The sequence below is a fragment of the Ranitomeya variabilis genome, chromosome 3, assembly GCF_051348905.1.
Source record: "Ranitomeya variabilis isolate aRanVar5 chromosome 3, aRanVar5.hap1, whole genome shotgun sequence".
NCBI lineage: Eukaryota > Metazoa > Chordata > Amphibia > Anura > Dendrobatidae > Ranitomeya > Ranitomeya variabilis.
The window spans coordinates 724267111-724286768 of NC_135234.1; the positions used below are offsets into that span (position 1 = coordinate 724267111).

Here is a 19658-nt window from a genome sequence, read left to right on the forward strand (position 1 = left end):
CTGGACAAACAGCCAGTTATCTCTGTAGGATCATTATCTCAGATCAACATAGGTAAAAGTAATATTAAACTGAACTTGATGGACTTCTGCACTATGCAGTGTCGGGCGGTAACAGAAACACCGCCTGACATGTATGCTGAATGGAGCATCACAATCAGATTTAAGCAACATTAAAAAAACATTTATCACCTACTCACAGGGTATCCAAAAGCTTGGAACCCCACCGATTGTCAGAACTGGAGTCCCAGGCCCCCTGTATAAATGGAGAACGGTCGCACATGAGTGCAGCCTTTCTATTCAGTGCCTAGGGGACTGAGAGTCGAGAGCACAGAACTTGGCCATCTCCGTCAGTCCTGTAGACACTGAATAGAGTGGTAGTGTGAACATCTAACAATCGTTAGAATCCTAAAGAACCCACACTCTCATGAATGATGGAGATCCTTGTGTTCACCCATGGGTTATCTCTTCTGAGGCAGTGAGGGGAATAAAAAAAATAAGGGTCGTTATGTGTCCCCCAGGATGCACATAGAAACATACTAAATGGAGTGCATTTTAATTACAGCCACACCTGTGATTACAATGCAAAATAAAAGAGAGTGTGGACTAAGCTATTTGACCAAGTCTGATTTAAGAAAACCTGACATGGGCATGTATTTTTGGGGATATCTGCAGGATGGTAGTGGGACGGATCTCTCCCTTCACTTCAGGTCTTGGGAGTGGCCCATGTCCACGATTCCCATTAAAGGGAACCTGTCACCCCCAAAATCGATGGTGAGGTAAGCTCACCGTCATCAGGGGCTTATCTACAGCATTCTGGAATGCTGTAGATAAGCCCCCAATGTATCCTGAAAGATGAGAAAAAGACATTAGATTATACTCAACCCAGGGGCGGTCCCACTCTGATGGGCAGCGCAGGTCCGGTCCGGGCCTCCCATCTTCACTCCATGACGTCCTCTTCTGGTCTTCACTCCGCGGCTCTGGCGCAGGCGCACTTTGTCTGCCCTTTTGAGGGCAGAGCAAAGTACTGCAGTGCGCAGGCGCCGTAAAGATCAGAGAGGCCCGGCGCCTGCGCACTGCAGTACATTGCCCTCAACAGGGCAGACAAAGTACGCCTGTGCCGTAGCCGCGGCGTGAAGACCAGAACAGGAAATCATGGAATGAAGATGGGAGGCCCCGGACCGGACCGGACCTGCGACGCCCATCGGAGCGGACCGAACCGGGACCGCCCCTGGGTGAGTATAATATAACCTCTTTTTCTCCTCTTTCAGGTAACATCGGGGGCTTATCTACAGCATTACAGAATGCTGTAGATAAGCCCCTGATGACGGTGGGCTTACCTCATCATCGATTTTGGGGGTGACAGGTTCCCTTTAAATCTTTCAGTTAAGATTTGGGTGTGTCAGTGTTTATTTTGCAAGCATCAGAGCAGGAGGCTCCATGCAGGACAGGTGTGTGTGTGAGACTGAACTCAGGCCAGAAAAGGCAAAGTCACTGACGCACCGACGGGTGGTATGGCGGTGAAGTTGCCATGGCAACAGATTTCAAACATAATGTTATGGACGATCTGGCTGCGAACCGGGGGATAAAGTTTGAGATATTAACTTGGGTCACTGTCTCTTTACCACACTGTAGTGAAAACTGCTACATTACACCCTCTAAGGCTACTTTCACACTAGCATCGTTTGGCCTCCGTCGTTTTGGAGAAAAAACGCATCCTGCAAAAGTGCTTGCAGGATGTGTTTTTTCTCCATTGACTTGCATTAGCGACGCATTGCGACAGATTGCCACATGTCGCATCCGCCGTGCGACGGATGGGCCGTGCTTTGGCGGACCGTCGGCACAAAAAAACGCTACATGTAACGTTTTTTTGTGCGTCGTGTCCGCCATTTCCGACTTGCACGGCCGGAACTCCGCCCCCTCCTCCCTGGACCTTACAATGGGGCAGCGGATGCGTTGAAAAACTGCATCCCCTGCCCCCGTTGTGCGGCGCTTTCAACGCTAGTGTTGTTGCGTCGGCACGTCGCATTGCGACGTGCAGTGCACGACGCTAGTGTGAAAGTAGCCTTATATTGAAAAATGTTGGTGCATAGTAATTCACCACATGAGCAACGTTAGGCTACTTTCACACTAGCGTCGGGAACAACCCGTCGCCGTGCGTCGGGCCGACGTTCCCGACGCTAGCGTGGTCTCCGCCGCACAACGGGGGCAGCGGATGCATTTTTCCCACTCATCCGCTGCCCCATTGTGAGGTGCGGGGAAGTGCGGGGAGGTGGGGGCGGAGTTCCGCCCGCGCATGCGCGGTCGGAAAAAGCGGACCGTCGGGAGCAAAAAACGTTACATGTAACGTTTTTTTCTCCCGACGGTCCGCTACCACACGCCCAAGCGTCGCAAAACGGACGCACCGTTTGGCAATGCGTCGCAAATGCGTCGCTAATGTTAGTCTATGACGAAAAAACGTATCCAGCAAGAACTTTTGCTGGATGCGTAGTTTCGGCAAAACGACGCATTTGCGACGTATTGCAGTTAACGCTAGTGTGAAAGTAGCCTTACTAACTGGAAATATATACTATAGGGGAAATTTACAAATTGATTTGCGTCTCCTTATGTAAAAAAAAAGAAGATTCAGATTTTGTATATGTCTGTTTTGTGCAAAAAAAAGCAACCTTTTTTTTAACTTTTTCTATGTTCACAGCATTTTTCTAACAAGTCAAGTGGATAGAGTTAGTGGGAAAGGTAGACCTATCACAATCTGGCAAGTACATTTTATATTCTAGGCTGCGGACAAGCAGCTGATGCCACAAATCTATGACAGGGTATTTTTTTAAAAAACATGTAAAACCCTGTCTAAGTTAAATTACCCTATACAGTATGTGTGAATATGTTTGACTTGGGAAGTTGACATATCAGAGTGGCCATTTTGCTGTGTGGAAACATAATACTGTGCAGGGGGTTTTGTTGGGAGATTATGCTGTTTGAGGGGATATCTTACTGTTTTACAGGCTGTGGGGTGACATCATACTATGTGGGGGCATTATACTGTGTGTGGGGACTGTGGGGGCTTCATATTGTGTAGGTGGGGGCTTCATATTGTGTAGGGAGTTGTTGTTCAGGGTATAAGGACTGCATAACAGGCGATGTATGAGTTAATGCTTTATATACACTTTATAAAAAGATGTGAATTATATTGTCTTGATTCACTGCTACACATGAGAATGAATACAGGTTACAATAAGGCCTATTGTAAGATGTATTAACAGTAGCAGCAAGTCATCATACATAATTCTGATCAAGATTAAGTGATTAAATAGAAATACAAAACAATAATACTAAGCAGAATTAAGTTTGAACGGTTGGTGCGATCCTCCACAACAGTCACAGTCTCTCATATGGCCTCTTGGAAAAATGAATTAACCGCCCCTGCTCTACACTATCCATTCTAATGGGCTATTGGAGCTGTAATAAATATCCTTCTATTACAGTGATGCTAATTGGCTATTGGAGCCTGAAAGTACCCTTTTATTGTCAACACTTCTTTTTCACAATCTTATTTCTGATAACCTATTGGAGCCAGGAAGCCCCCTAAGGCCGCTGTGCCAAATAATTCAAATAATTATCGGTCGGACGCCTCTCACCCAGCCAAAGCAGATCTCCACTTCTCACTGACGAGGGGCAGCACCCCGAAACACAGTGCAAATTGAGATTCTGATTTGGCTATTATCCTAAGTCATGTGTCAAGCCTCGTTAAAGGGTCAACATTGACTGTTAGGATTGCTGCTTCCAATAGGTGGCACTAGAGTGCTAGCTCTCTTCCTCTCTGAAGAGACAATTTGCATAATTAGCATATTTCCCAGAGGAGCATTTCAGCTTTAAGTCTCCTCATCTTGGCATGTTTAGCATGTCAATCTCCGCAAGGAGAAACTATACTTCTTGGATATCAGTCGGATGTCTCTCACCCAGCCAAACCAGATCTCCACTTTGCACTGACGAGGGGCAGTACCCCGAAACACTGTCTGCAAATTGAGATTCTGGTTTGGCTTTTATCCTAAGTCATGTGACAAGGCTCGTTAAAGGGTCAACATTGACTTGTAGGATTGCTACCTTCCAATAGGTGGCACTAGAGTTCTAGTTCTCTTCCTCTCTGAAGAGACAATTTGCATAATTACCATATTTCCCAGAGGAGCATTGCGTCTTTAAGGGTATGTGCACACGTTGCGGATTTGGCTGTGGATCCGCAGCGGATTTGACCCTGCGGATCCGCAGCAGTTACTCATGCGGTGTACAGTACCATGTAAACTATGGAAAGCCAAATCCGCTGTGCACATGCTGCCAAAAATTCCACGCAGAAACGCAGCGGATTATTTTCTGCAGCATGTGAATTCTTTGTGCGGAATCCGCAGCGTTTTGCACCTATTCCATTATAGGAATCCGCAGGTGTAAAAAACGCAGGCGAAATCAGCAAAAAATCCGCAAAAACCCAGGGCCGCCATCAGGGCATTACAGCGGTGACTGGCGTATGGGGCCCGGTGGGCAGAGGGGGCTCTGCTCACCGGGCCCCTACCGGCAGCCGCAGGCTGAACCGGGCCCTTAGCGGCAGCCGGCGCTGCTGCTGTTTAACGCTATTGACGTGCGGGCCCGCGCCTGCACGTCAATAGTTAACAGCCGCCAGCCAATCTGAGGCTGGCAGCTGACGTCAGCCGCAGCGTGCATGTTGCACGCTTCAGCTGCGTGGAGAAAGTAGGAGCGCGGCAGGTAAGCAGAACTTGTTTTTTTTTTTGTTTGTTTTTTGTTTTTATTTTGAGCGGCGATCCGGGGGGTCCAGGGCAGAACGCTGGACACACTGGGGCAGAACGGCTGGACACACTGGGGCAGAACGGTTGGACACACTGGGGCAGAACGGCTGGACACAGTGGGGCAGAACGGCTGGACACACTGGGGCAGAACGGCTGGACACACTGGGGCAGAACGGCTGGACACACTGGGGCAGAACGGCTGGACACACTGGGGCAGAACGCTGGACACACTGGGGTAGAACGCTGGACACACTGGGGCAGAACACTGGGGCAGAACGCTGGACACACTGGGGCAAAATGGCTGGACACACTGGGGCAGAACGGCTGGACACACTGGGGCAGAACGCTGGACACACTGGGGCAGAACACTGGGGCAGAACGCTGGACACACTGGGGTAGAACGGCTGGACACACTGGGGCAGAACGGCTGGACACACTGGGGCAGAACGGCTGGACACACTGGGGCAGAACGGCTGGACACACTGGGGCAGAACACTAGGGCAGAACGCTGGACACACTGGGGCAGAACGGCTGGACACACTGCTGCAGAACGGCTGGACACACTGGGGCAGAACGGCTGGACACACTGGGGCAGAACGGCTGGACACACTGGGGCAGAACGGCTGGACACACTGGGGCAGAACGGCTGGACACACTGGGGCAGAACACTGGGGCAGAACGCTGGACACACTGGGGCAGAACGGCTGGACACACTGGGGCAGAACGGCTGGACACACTGGGGCAGAACGGCTGGACACACTGGGGCAGAACGGCTGGACACACTGGGGCAGAACGGCTGGACACACTGGGGCAGAACGCTGGACACACGGGGGCATGACTGGAGACACTGGGGCATGACTGGAGACACTGGGGCATGACTGGAGACACTGGGGCAGAACGCTGGAGACACAGGGGGCATGATTGGAGACGGGGCAGAATGGTGATACGGGCATGATTGGAGACACTGGAGGCAGGATTGGAGACGGATGGGGCAGGATGGGGAGATCATATGGGGAGAACATATGGCTGACGCCAGGAATGAGACACACGGGGGCTAGGATGGCGAATATTATTACCATAGGGGCTAATTAAGGGATATTATTACTGCAGTGATGTATTTATTTTATTTTTTGAGTACACTGTTTTAAATGGGGGGCGGTCCTATTACTGTGTAGAGTGATACTATGTTGCCTTCTTCATGTGGTGTAATGTAGAAGTTGGGAAAATTAAGTAATGTGTTCTGCAAGTGGAACTCGAGATAACTGTTATTTCCTGCAGAGACGAGTCCTGGCTGGATGAAGTGATGGCAGTCTGTGCGGGATGAAAGATGAAGGACTTCACCTAGAGACGTCACTGGTGAGTCAGTGTGTTACCTATACACTGACACTATGCACTGTATACTATATACAGAGGTCCTGTGTATAATGTCACCGGTGATCACTGGATTACCTATACACTATATACAGAGCTCCTGTGTATAATGTCACTGGTGATCACTGTATTACCTGTACACAGACATTGCATACTAAGTACAGATCTCCTGTGTATAATGGCACTTATGGTGATAGTATTGTGGTTTTTTTTTATTATTGATCAGTATTGTAGTATTCAGTCACTATGTGGTGGTAATATGTGGTCTGGTCATGATGTTGTGGTATTTGTTCCTTGTATTTGATATTATTCGATCACTGTGGTGATAATATGGTGTCTGGTCATGGTGCTGTGGTATTTGCTCCTTGTATGTGGTATTATAGGTCATTTTAAAAATTTAAAAATAAATAAAAATATACCTAAATTGTATTGCATATTTTAACAAATATTTAATAGGTTACAGTAGAGTAGGGCCCGGCCAAAAGTGTCTACCTTGTCATTTTGGTGGCTTAAAAAATCTTTTGGCCAAAACAAAAGCTGCCGGCTATATGTGTGATCTGGTGATGGGAACTGTCAATGTGTGATAGGTGAGAAGTGGAGATTTTCCAAGAGAGAGCTGTGGGACTGTGGACAGTTTGAGGGGTGGGGCGTGGAGGCGGGGCTGGAGTGGAGCCTGGGCGGAGTCTCAAGGGGGCCCCGGAAATTTTGCCAGTATGGGGCCCTGAAATTTCTAGTGGTAGCCCTGCAAAAACCCACAGGGAATCCGCAGGTAAAACGCTGGTCATTTTACCTGTGGATTCTGCAGAATCAGAGTGGAAAAATCGGCAATGGAATCTGCAACGTGTGCACATACCCTAAGTCTCCTCATCTCGGCATGCTTAGCATGTCAATCTCCACAGGAGAAAAGATACTTCTTGGATAAATAATTCAAACACACTCTCAACCTGCTTGCTGTAATATTGCCCAATATAAGCAGTACTCTTATGCCATCTTTTGCTGATACTCGGTAGTGCACATACTTTTAACAATTGTATGAGGTTATTGTTAGTGATCTACCAGCCATAGGTTGTGCTATCCTCAATTTTTTTTGGTTTCTGCTCACCCCGTACCATTACTCATCTGACAATACTGATAGGAGGGCCACCCACCATCAGGCCCCGAGTCAACTGCTTAAGCACAATTGTCTTTTATATGTGCCTCTTTTAGTGGACTTTAGGTTGAGGAATACAGTAAGTACTATTCCATCTGCATAGCTCCTGAAATCCATGACTTGACACAAGACACACACACAATACATCTAGCTGAATTCTTCGGGCTTAGTCTGTAAAAGGAGGTACTCCGCCACCAAACATTCATTCATGGCTGAAACTAGTCCTATTGAAAGTTTCCTATCTCATTCATCTCCGATATTCGAAGTGGATCTTCACCACTTCCCCTCACTACGACACAAGTGGCTTCTCTCTCTTCTTCTGAGTTGTCCCATGGACTGACCATCCTACCATGCATCAACATCTGATTCAGAAAACAGTATCGGCCCCACCAGGTCTTCATCGGATAAGCTCCACAAAGCTCGCCCTTCAACTACTAACAAAAATGATAGCAAACCTCTTTAACATTCAGTAACAGAAAACTGGGACTGAAAAGTTCATATTTTTGCCATGACGGCTACTGAAACAGGTAATAAAAGGCCACATTCATAGGATCGAAGCCTCTCACAAGAATGACATGGAAAACCTAGATAAAACATGTAGCAAAAGAATTGCTAATATACTGTAGATTACCCCTTAAGTATAAAGAAATGGACATACTGCCCCTTGAAGACACATGTATTGTTGCAGGGTATTTCAATGTGTAATGTGCATTGTGACATTCAGGGCCGGACTGGCCATCTGGAAATTCTGGCAAATACCAGATGGGCTGGTCCAGTCATGGGCCACATTAATTGCGACTCTGTTAACAGTATTGGCCAAGATGCCAGCACTGTTAACAACTATGGTGAAGCAAGGAGCCTCCGGCTCCATACTCCGACACTTACTCCAGCAGGCCACAGGATGCTTCTGGCCTGTGGCTTGCTAGAGGATGACCCCACGAAGGTGATGTCGTCTGGAATGATGATGTCACTGCATCACGCTGCTGGCGTCCACTGCAAGACAGGATTGAAGAGGAGTCGGAAGCTGCGGTGGATGCAAAGGCTGGATTAGGTGAGCATAATTTTTGTTTTTTTTAAAGGGCTTTGGTTCCGATAATACAGTTTGGGGGACCTATGGGGGGACCATTATACTATATAAGGGCCTGAGGTGGGATCACAATACTATATAGGGCCTGTGTGGGGACCATCATACTACAGTTTATACAGTGGGTATGAAAAGTATTCAGACCCCTTTAAATTTGTCACTGTTTGTTTCATTGCGGCGATTTAGTAAATTCAAAAAGGTTATTTTTTTCACATTAATGTACACTCTGCACCCCATCTTGACTGAAAAAAAAAGAAATGTAGAAATTTTTGCATATTTATTAAAAAAAGAAAAAGTGAAATATCACATGGTCATAAGTATTCAGACCCTTTGCTCAGACACTCATATTTAAGTCACATTCTGTCCATTTCCTTGTGATCCTTGAGATGGTTCTACTCCTTCACTGGAGGCCAGCTGTGTTTAATTAATAAATATACAAACGACACTGGCGCTCGCCACTATTGCCCACTCCCTGAGTGGGGATAACCAATGGGATCACCCAGCTGCTGGTAACACCAAAGAATGTGCCACTTCTATGAAAAACAAATACATATAACAACTGATACCGCGCTTGGGTGATACAGACAGAACCTGGCTAGCAAAAAACCAAAACCACATGAATATATGGCAATAGGTGATAGGCTATACGTTGTGACCAATCCAAATATAAGCTAATATGCGAGCCTTCACCCTGCGTATTGCTGAGACCGTGCATTCAATTGTATGTTGCTTGCAATATGATACCATGGACACATATAGTGCCCGTACCTTATGCGTTACTTATATACTAAAATGAACTCGGTAACGGCCGTGCATAAGTTCTTACCGAATAGAGGTATGGTCTGCAGGGAACAGATATATTGTGTTGTGATCCCGCTGGTCTGCTCGTTGTGATTCCTGGAGGTGATGTGTCTTATTCCCCCAATAGACCCGGCAGGTGCGAGGATGAGATGACCTGCGTTTGTTGGTGGACAGGTGGGCAGACGAGGGTTGGTGCCGCCTGGAGCCGTGCAGGTCTAATAGCTGTAGCTGCTCAGTGTAGAGCCAGGAAGACGTCCCGGCCGGAGGCGTCCCTGGTTACACTGAAGAAAAAAATGGCCGCCGCTGACAAGCAGCGTGTGACGTCACGAGCCTACGGAGCCCTGCTAGGACAAAAAGACTAACCAACGCGTTTCGAAGGGTAATCGCCCTTCTTCATCAGGGTTGATGCCCTATCTGGGAACTCCTCTATTTTATACCTTCACTGCGCACCTGTGCCTGCCCCTCAGGGCTTGAGGTCCCACCCCACCTGCCTTACTTAATATAGGTCTAAAATAACAGCCTATTTGTCGCACCACATTAATGTTACCCTATCATATCAAGGTTGTAAAAAATATACGCTTCCTGTCAACTATTTATTAGGACCTCCAAACAAAAACTAGCTCTGGACCATATTCAGAATGGTGTATACCACATTAAAAATATAAATATATGTTTATTAAATAAATATTTGTCATACTGAGCAAATATGCATAAAAATATAAAAATATGCAAATATAAGAAAAATACAAAATATATGAGAACTATCTTTATTATTTAAAATCATGTATTCAAATATGGACCAGTACTTAAAATATGCTAAAAAATATCTCTAAAATTATTTATATAAATATATTTCCACTGCCTCCAGACATTATTTAAAAATGACCACTACCTCCAGACATTATTTAAAAATGACTCACTGCCTCCATACTCTGACACTTACTCCGGCAGGCCACAGGATGCTTCTGGCCTGTGGCTTGCTAGAGGATGACCCCACGAAGGTGATGTCGTCTGGAATGATGATGTCACTGCATCACGCTGCTGGCGTCCGCTGCAAGACAGGATTGAAGAGGAGTCGGAAGCTGCGGTGGATGCAAAGGCTGGATTAGGTGAGCATAATTTTTTTTTTTTTTTAAAGGGCTTTGGTTCCGATAATACAGTTTGGGGGACCTATGGGGGGACCATTATACTATATAAGGGCCTGAGGTGGGATCACAATACTATATAGGGCCTGTGTGGGGACCATCATACTACAGTTTATACAGTGGGTATGAAAAGTATTCAGACCCCTTTAAATTTGTCACTGTTTGTTTCATTGCGGCGATTTAGTAAATTCAAAAAGGTTATTTTTTTCACATTAATGTACACTCTGCACCCCATCTTGACTGAAAAAAAAAGAAATGTAGAAATTTTTGCATATTTATTAAAAAAAGAAAAAGTGAAATATCACATGGTCATAAGTATTCAGACCCTTTGCTCAGACACTCATATTTAAGTCACATTCTGTCCATTTCCTTGTGATCCTTGAGATGGTTCTACTCCTTCACTGGAGGCCAGCTGTGTTTAATTAAACTGATAGGACTTGATTTGGAAAGGCGCACACCTGTCTATATAAGACCTCACAGCTCACAGTGCATGTCAGACCAAATGAGAATCATGAGGTCAAAGGAACTGGCCAAGGAACTCAGAGACAGAATTGTGGCAAGGCACAGATCTGGCCAAGGTTACAAAAGAATTTCTGCAGTACTCAATGTTCCTAAGAGCACAGTGGCCTCCATAATCCTTAAATGGAAGAAGTTTGGGACCAGCAGAAGTCTTCCTAGACCTGGCCGTCCAGCCAAACTGAGCAATTGTGGGAGAAGAGCCTTGGTGAGAGACATAAAGAAGAACCTCAAGATCACTGTGGCTGAGCTCCAGAGATGAAGTAGGAAGATGGGAGAAAATTCCACAAAGTCAACTATCACTGCAGCCACCAGTTGGGCCTTTATGGCAGAGTGGCCCGACGGAAGCCTCTCCTCAGTGCACGACATATGAAAGTCCACATAAAGTTTGCTAAAAAACACATGAAGGACTCCCAGACTAAGGGAAAGGATAAGATTCTTTGGTCTGATGAAACGAAGATAGACCTTTTTGGTGATAATTCTAAGTGGTATATGTGGAGAAAACCAGGCACTGCTCATCACCTGCCCAATACAATCCCAACAGTGAAACATGGTGGTGGCAGCATCATGCTATGGGGATGTTTTTCAGCTGCAGGGACAGGACGACTGGTTGCCATTGAAGAAAACATGAATGCGGCCAAGTACAGAGATATCCTGGATGAAAAACTCTTCCAGAGTGCTCTGGACCTCAAACTTGGCCAAAGGTTCACCTTCCAACAAGACAATGACCCCAAGCACAAAGCTAAAATAACAAAGGAGTGGCTTCAGAGCAACTCTGTGACCATTCTTGACTGGCCCAGCCAGAGCCCTGACCTAAACCCAATTGAGCATCTCTGGAGAGACCTGAAAATGGCTTTACACCATCGTTCACCATCCAACCTGATGGAGCTGGAGAGGATCTGCAAGGAAGAATGGCAGCGGATCCCCAATCCAGGTGTGAAAAACTTGTTGCATCACTCCCAAGAAGTACTAGCTCAAAAGGGTGCTTCTACTCAGTACTGAGTCTGAATACTTATGACCATGTGATATTTCAGCATTTCTTTTTAAATAAATTTGCAAAAATTACTACATTTCTGCTTTCTTTCAGTCAAGATGGGGTGCAGAGTGTACATTAATGAGAAAAAAATGAACTTTTTTGAATTTACCAAATGGCTGCAATGAAACAAAGAGTGAAAAATTTTAAGGGGTCTGAATACTTTCCGTACCCAATGTAGGTGTGGGTGAGGGGGACCATCATACACAATAGGGGGCCGTGAGGTGGACCATCATAGTAAATGGAAATCTGTAGAAATCTGGAGTTCGCTAGACAGAGAGTTAACGGGCCAAGACAGAACAGAGAGTGTGAAATGATGCAGGCAGCAGTGAATGCATTGGTGAAGGAGGGGCCAGTGGCCCCTTCTTCCACCAAGCAGCGTGTGAGACAGCTGACATGATGACGTAATTTTATCGTATCAGCTGTGCACTGCGGAGAGTCAGTGCATCAGAGAGCCGAGGAAGATCAGGAGCAAGGTGAGTATGTGGTGGTTTTTTTTTCATGTGTATGGGAGATTTGGCTGGCCATGAGGAGGCTATGGGGGTCTCATGCTGGACATGGGGTGGCTATGGGGTCTTATGCTGGACGATAGGAGGCTATGTGGTTCTCATGCTGGACATGGGAAGGCTATGTGGGTCTCATGATGGACAAGAGTAGACTATGGGGGTCTAATGCTAAACAAGATTAAGCTATGGGGGTCTCATTCTGGACAAGAGGAGGTTATCGAGGAGTCATGCTGGACATGGGGAGGCTATGGGGATCTTATACTGGACATGGTGAGGCTATGTGAGTCTCATGCTGGACAGGAGGCTATGGGGGTCTCATGCTGGACATGAGGAGGCTATGGGGGTCTCATGCTGGACATGGGGAGGCTATGTGGTCTCATGCTGGACATGGGGAAGCTGTGTGGGTTTCATGCTGGACATGGGGAGGCTATGGGTCTCTCATGCTGGACATGGGGAGGCTATGTGGGGTCTCATACTGAACATGGAGAGGCAATGTGGGGTCTCATGCTGGACATGGGGAGGCTATGCGGGGTCTCGTGCTTGACTTGGAGAGGCTATGTGAGGTCTCATGCTGGATATGGGGATGCTATGTGAGGTCTCATGTTCGCCTCTGGCCTGGGGAGGCTATGTGGGGTCTCATACTGGACATGGAGAAGCCATGTGGGGTCTCTACTGGACATGGAAGTGATGTGTGGGTATCATGCTGGAAATGGGGAGGCTATGTGGGGTCTCTGGCTTGGAGAGGCTATATGGGGGTCTCATGCTGGACATGGAGGGGCTATGTGGGGTCTCTGCTGGACATGGAGAAGCTATCTGGGGTCTCATGCTGGACATGGGGAGGCTATGTGGGGTTTCCTGCTGGACATGGGGAGGCTATGTGGGGTCTCCAGCTGATCATGGGGAGGCTATGTGGGGCTCCTGCTGACCACGGGGAGGCTATTTGGGTCTCCTGCTGATCATGGGGAGGCTATGTGGGTCTCCTGCTGATCATGGGGAGGCTATGTGGGTCTCCTGCTGATCATGGGGAGGGTATGTGGGTCTCCTGCTGATCATGGGGAGGCTATGTGGGGCTCCTGCTGACCATGGGGAGGCTATTTGGGTCTCCTGCTGATCATGGGGAGGCTATGTGGGTCTCCTGCTGATCATGGGGAGGCTATGTGGGTCTCCTGCTGATCATGGGGAGGGTATGTGGGTCTCCTGCTGATTATGGGGAGGCTATGTGGGTCTCCTGCTGATCATGGGGAGGCTATGTGGGTCTCCTGCTGATCATGGGGAGGCTATGTGGGTCTCATGCTGATCATGGGGAGGCTATGTGGGTCTCCTGCTGATCATGGGGAGGCTATGTGGGTCTCATGCTGATCATGGGGAGGCTATGTGGGTCTCCTGCTGATCATGGGGAGGCTATGTGGGTCTCCTGCTGATCATGGGGAGGCTATGTGGGTCTCCTGCTGATCATGGGGAGGCTATGTGGGTCTGATCATGGGGAGGGTATGTGGGTCTCCTGCTGATCATGGGGAGGCTATGTGGGTCTCCTGCTGATCATAGGGAGACTATGTGGGGGCTGTTAAGGGTATATAGGGGACTGTAGTACTGTACTGGGTTGTGGTGAAGACAGAATAACTTGGAGCAGAAACAAGTAAGCTTGGAACGGAAGTAGAGAGAATGTGTGTGAAGATGCTCCATATTGTAAAGGAAACGTGTAGGTGGGTAGAAGACAACGTCTGGTGAAGAAATGTTAATGTGAACAGTGATAAACATGAATGTTTTATGGTTATATAGTATATGTTTCCTGGAGGTTCTACCTCAAGGCCGTTCCCAGGAATTAGGGAGCTCTGTCAATTAGGGGAACCATTACAAGGATAGGGATATAGTTTGCATCACTTAGGATAGTATATAGTTAACAGCTTGGGATTAGCCCACACACTGAAGGGTAGTTAAATCAGATAGTTGCTCCTAGTTGAAAGTCAGGTGCTACAGGAGGAAAGTTCAATTAGAGGAAGTGCTCAACAGTGACAGTGTTTGACAGGTTTCAAGGCAGTGATACATCAGCAGCTGCGGAGGGGTCCTGTCAGTGCCAAGTCTCCAAACAGTATGAGGGCACATCTGAAGTCTCGTGCAGATCCTGGGGCAGTCTCGTGCCTAGGGCCCAGAAGAGGCATTGGGTGCCATGTCTCTATTCTCCCTGTGAGGAAGATGTCGGTCAGGTCCCAGCAAGAGGGAAAGCTGGTAGGTCTCAGGAAAGCTGTTATGCTGGATGGAAGGTCCCTGATCTCAACAGGAGAAGTTAAAGCAGGAGCAGGTTGAGCAGAACGAAGTCAAGGACTGATGTTCCCTTTGTCCAGTGTACTATCATGCTGAGGGGATTCTGTCTCACTATGTGTGCCGCAACCGCAGGTATCCAAATTGCACAGTAAAATCGAACCTGTTGAACTGGACCTAGGGTCTCCTGTCATGTGTGCAGCTGAATCCGGTCCCACAGATGGGGAGGTAACAAGGACTCCCAAACTACAAGTGAGTACAGAAAGAATTCCACAGTACACCACACTCATGTCACATTTCTGTTTAGAGGAGGGGATTCAAGGCAAAAAGAACTCACTCAGTTCCGGCCCAGAGCAACCGGCCCTGGACCCCTTTCAAATGTTTGTGAAGTTAAGCACCTGCTATCTATTGTACATAGTTCCCACCAAGTTAATGTTAAAACCACCAAAGAGAAAACTTTACAAAAGGCCAGGGTATAAATAGTTAAGAAGTATAAAGTTTATTATACACATTAAAAACAATATGTAAAAAAGAGAGCACCGCAGGTTACAGGAAAGAAGTGGGTACACCCAGACAGTATGTAAACATAAACAAGTATTCAAAAAGTGTTAATATGACGTATTTGCATGGATCCTAGTACATAGATTTAATCCCAAGGAAGGGACTAGGGTAATCAATAAAAGGTGCAGATAAAGTTGCCAATTCACGTATATCAAGGGATTAAAGACGTAATGTGAAAGATACTTAGCATTAGGTGTGTTCATACAGAGCTGGCAGCTTCACATCAGGGTTTTAGTGGAGTTGTAGAGGGCAAAGTTGCCATGTGTTAAACAAGATATTAGCAAGATATAAGGCTGTCACTTCAGTATGCAAAAGGGAATGCAAGGAATACAAACAGTTTCAAACAACTGAAGAGTACATAGTGATAAGGTACTGTACTTCAAAGATGACAACTGGGGACCCACCACCACACCCGACGCACGTTTTGCAATTAAATGCTTTGTCACGGCATCATGCGGCCTGCAAGGGCGTAATGCCCCCATAGACGAACCCCACACACCCAGCCAGGATCCCCATCTTCATGTAGCATGCCAGGGCGTAAGAGATGAGCACCTTGCCCATGGCTTTTTGTGCTTAAATTTTTTCCTCACCTTTTTCCAAGAGCTATAACTTTTTTTATTTTTCTTTCAACATATACGTGCGCGGGTTTGATTTAGTGGAACAAAAAAGTTCAAATCATCCCCATTTTGCCCCATTAAAAATAAAACAATAAAAGATACACATATTTAGTATCACGCATCTGTATAAGTCCGATCTATCAAAGTATAAAATAAATTTATCTGATCGGTAAATGGAGTAACGAAAAAATCTAAATGCCATAATTACATTTTTTTGGGCTGCCGCAATATTGCAATAAAGAGGCAATCAAAACATTGTATCTACCCCAAAATGGTATCAGCAAAAACGTCAACTCAGGGAACAAAAAATAAGTCATCACACAAGATCTCAGAAAATGGAAATGTTACGGCTCTCGGAAAATGGTGACAAAAGACTTTTTTTTTTTTTACAAATTTAGGATTTTTTTTTTCACCACTTAAATAAAACAAAATATACATGTTTGGTATCTGTGTACTTATAATGACCTGGACAATCATAGTGCCAGCTTAGTTTTACCATATATTGAACACGGTAAATAAAAAAAACAAAACAAAAGACTATTGTGAAATTGAACTTTTTTTTGCAATTTCAACACACTGGGAATTTTTTTTCCTGCTTTCCAGTGCATCACATGATAAAATTAATGGTGTCATTTAAAAGTACAACTCTTCTAGCAAAAAACAAGCCCTCATACTGTTATGTGGAAGGAAACATAAAAAAAGTCATGGTTCTTGGAAGAAGGGCAGGAAAATTGAGAAAGAAGAAAAAAAAAAAATTGCCCGGTCGTGAAGGGGATAAAGGTGAGAGGAAATGACATACTGTCCTCTAAAAGTTATAAAACTTTACTAATCTTAGTGAAAAGGAGTATCCCATTCCGTTTTAGTTAACAGTTCCACAAACATACGTTACCAACTTTGTAACTGGCCTTTTCCAAGGGGAAGAAAGCAGGCTCTCTTTAGGAGGTAACCACCCTATAAGCGGACCCCCACTAATTTGACATTGATAACCACCAATCCGATAATGATTACCTACATAAGGATAACTCACCCATATACTGTAGTAATACAACACCCGTTTATTTGAGTTATGACAAGCAAAGTCTGTCTCTAGTATTTATAAAATCCAAAATTCTATCATACCGTATATCCTCCAGAGCGGCAGCGACTTGTTCTTTCACAATATCATACAGTCTGACTTTAAAGCCACCACTTGCAAACACCATGGCCCAGCTGCGACCAATCAGACCACTGAAAAAGAAAAAAAAGTAATAATTTTCATATATTTCATTAATTTTGAACTTACGTTAAGTCTATGTTCCCACTGAACCTATTTATAAGAGAAGTCCCATAGTGGATGTCCAGCAGAAAAAAACCCATAGCAGTATTTACCACTGGAAATCATTGTGAAGGTACAGGGGAACCTCACATTTCATCCTTTGCATCACATTGCCATTTGCGGAATAAATTGACATGCTGCAGATCTCCTGCTCGCAGTTCTCGTCACTTTACGTTGCAGATATTTTTTCTTAGATTCATAAAAACTGATTCATAAAAATCGAACATGTTTTGTATACGAGTTTCAGGAGTTTGAAATTCACATAGGCCTTGATTCATCCTTTGCAGGGTTTTTTTTGGTTATTTTTCTTTTTCGTCTTGTGGTCTTCACTGAAGTTCATGAAAATGTCACACGTAGTTCACGGATTTTGTGCAAAGTAAAAAATGTGCCTTTTTCCCTGTCATTTTTTTGGGCAACTTTTTGAGTAATAAATCCCATCTTTTTCACAATGTTGCAAAAAAATGGGAATTTTTGCTTAATGGGCACAAAATCACTCCAGGGGGGATACTAGAGTGCAGTTTGCACCAAATGTTGAAAATTTTCATAAGAATCAGCTGTAAAAATCTGGAATCGCTAAACTCCGTCCACAAAGTGGTAAATGAAAAAAAAACAAAAACACAGGCGCGCACATGTAAAATAAACTTAAAAAAGGCGCAAATAGAATGATGAATTGTGGGTAAGCAAAAAAAATGGCACAAAGCACAAAAAAATAGATAAAAAAATCAGGATAAATAGAAAATGATGAATCGGGGCCTAGAGCTGGCCATATACATTAGACTTATGTTGTCCGATATCGACAGGTCTGATCGATGGTCTAATGTGTATGGAAGCGCTGGGAAAATGATGGTTGGGAGTGATGTTGATCAGGTACACACGTAGTCAAAATTGTTGGTACCCCTCGTTTAATGACAGAAAAACCCACAATGGTCACAGAAATAACTTGAATCTGACAAAAGTAATAATAAATAAAACATTTATGAAAATGAACAAATGAAAGGCAGACATTGCTTTTCAACCATGCTTCCACAGAATTAAAAAAAAAAAATAAAACTCATGAAATAGGCCTGGACAGAAATGATGGTACCCCTGAAAATAATGTGACAAAAGGGACATGTTAAATCAAGGTGTGTCCACTAATTAGCATCACAGGTGTCTACAATCTTGGAATCAGTGAGTGGGTCGGCGTATAGGGCTACAGATACTCACTGTGCTGTTTGGAGACACCTTTCAGAGAGCCATGGACCGGTTGCTAGCCCCCACAAAAAGTATGCTGCGGCCTACCTGGATGACATTGTGATCTTCAGCCAGGATTGGGGAAGCAATCTGAGCAAAGTACAGGCGAAACTTGTTGCTCTAAGGGAGGCAGGGTTTTATCATAAACCTGACGAAATGTGCAATGGGGATGGAGGAATCCAAATACTTGGGCTATGTTATAGGCAAGGGTGAAATCAGGCCCCAAATAAATAAAGTTGATGAAATCCAGAGTTGGCCACAACCTCTCTCAAAAAAGCAGGTCAGAGCATTCCTGGGCATCATGGGCTAATACCGATATTTTATTCCCTATCTGTGCCATGAAAGCAGCCCTCTGACGGACCTAATTAACGGTACAAAGTCAGCAATGTCTAGGTGGTCTCCAGAAGCTGAGACACTGAGATGGTCTTTCAGGAACTGAAGCTAGCCTTGTATAAACAGCCAGTCTGGGTGGCACCAGACTTCACCAAAGAGATTGTGGTCCAGATTGACGGTCAGATGTCGGCTTGAGTGCTATCTTGTCTCAGGAGGTGAACAGGGAAGAGCCCCCTATAATATACCTAAGTTGGAAGCTATCTTCCTGCAAGAAGAACTACTCCATTGTGGAGAAGGAATCTTAGGCCATTAAGTGGGTGTTGGACACGCTAAAGTACTACTTGTTAGGCAGGAAGTTCAGATTAGTGTCAGACCATGCCCCACTGAGGTGGATGCGAAAAAAATGCTTCAGTGACCAGGTGGTTCTGGCACTTCAGGACTTTAGCTTTCATGTGGAAGATAGGCCCGGGAAACTGCAAGGAAAAGCAGATACCGTGTCATGGGTGCATTGTATGTTGGCAGAGAGTGCCGGCTTTGAGCAGAGGGGGTATGTAAGATGACTGCCAGGCAAGTCCTTGAGTGGAGATATGTATCATCAAGGTTGGTAGCCTCGGTGATGTAAGCCCGAAAAAGCAAGCTCCAGCACATATGTGCTGAGAGAGATGATAGGGCATATCAAGGACTGGGTTTTTGAGCAGTCAGAGAGATGAGGTGGACTTGCTGCTCACATATCCCCACCCTGGGGCATGGTATGGCAGATAAAAAGGAGACCAGTAGTCTCATTCAGTGACTGAGAGTGGAGGTGAGAAATCCTCCTGTGTTAAGTCTCCTGCCAGTCTTTTGTCCTGAATGTTACACTCTCCTGGCGAACTGGACCAATGTGTAAATGTCTCTGTACTTGGACTATTTTTTTTTCCTTACAACCAAGGGCCATTATATGATTT

The 19658-nt window shown here is 45.6% G+C and overlaps 1 protein-coding gene across 1 annotated transcript in view; it reads right to left on the bottom strand.

The window, feature by feature from the left end:
• Positions 1–19658, bottom strand: part of CRYL1 (crystallin lambda 1) — a 162584-nt gene that overhangs the window by 126551 nt on the left and 16375 nt on the right. Inside the window, exon 2 of the mRNA XM_077298366.1 lies at positions 16953–17060. Within this exon, the coding sequence (XP_077154481.1) occupies positions 16953–17060 (108 nt within the window). The remainder of the gene's footprint in view (positions 1–16952; positions 17061–19658) is intronic.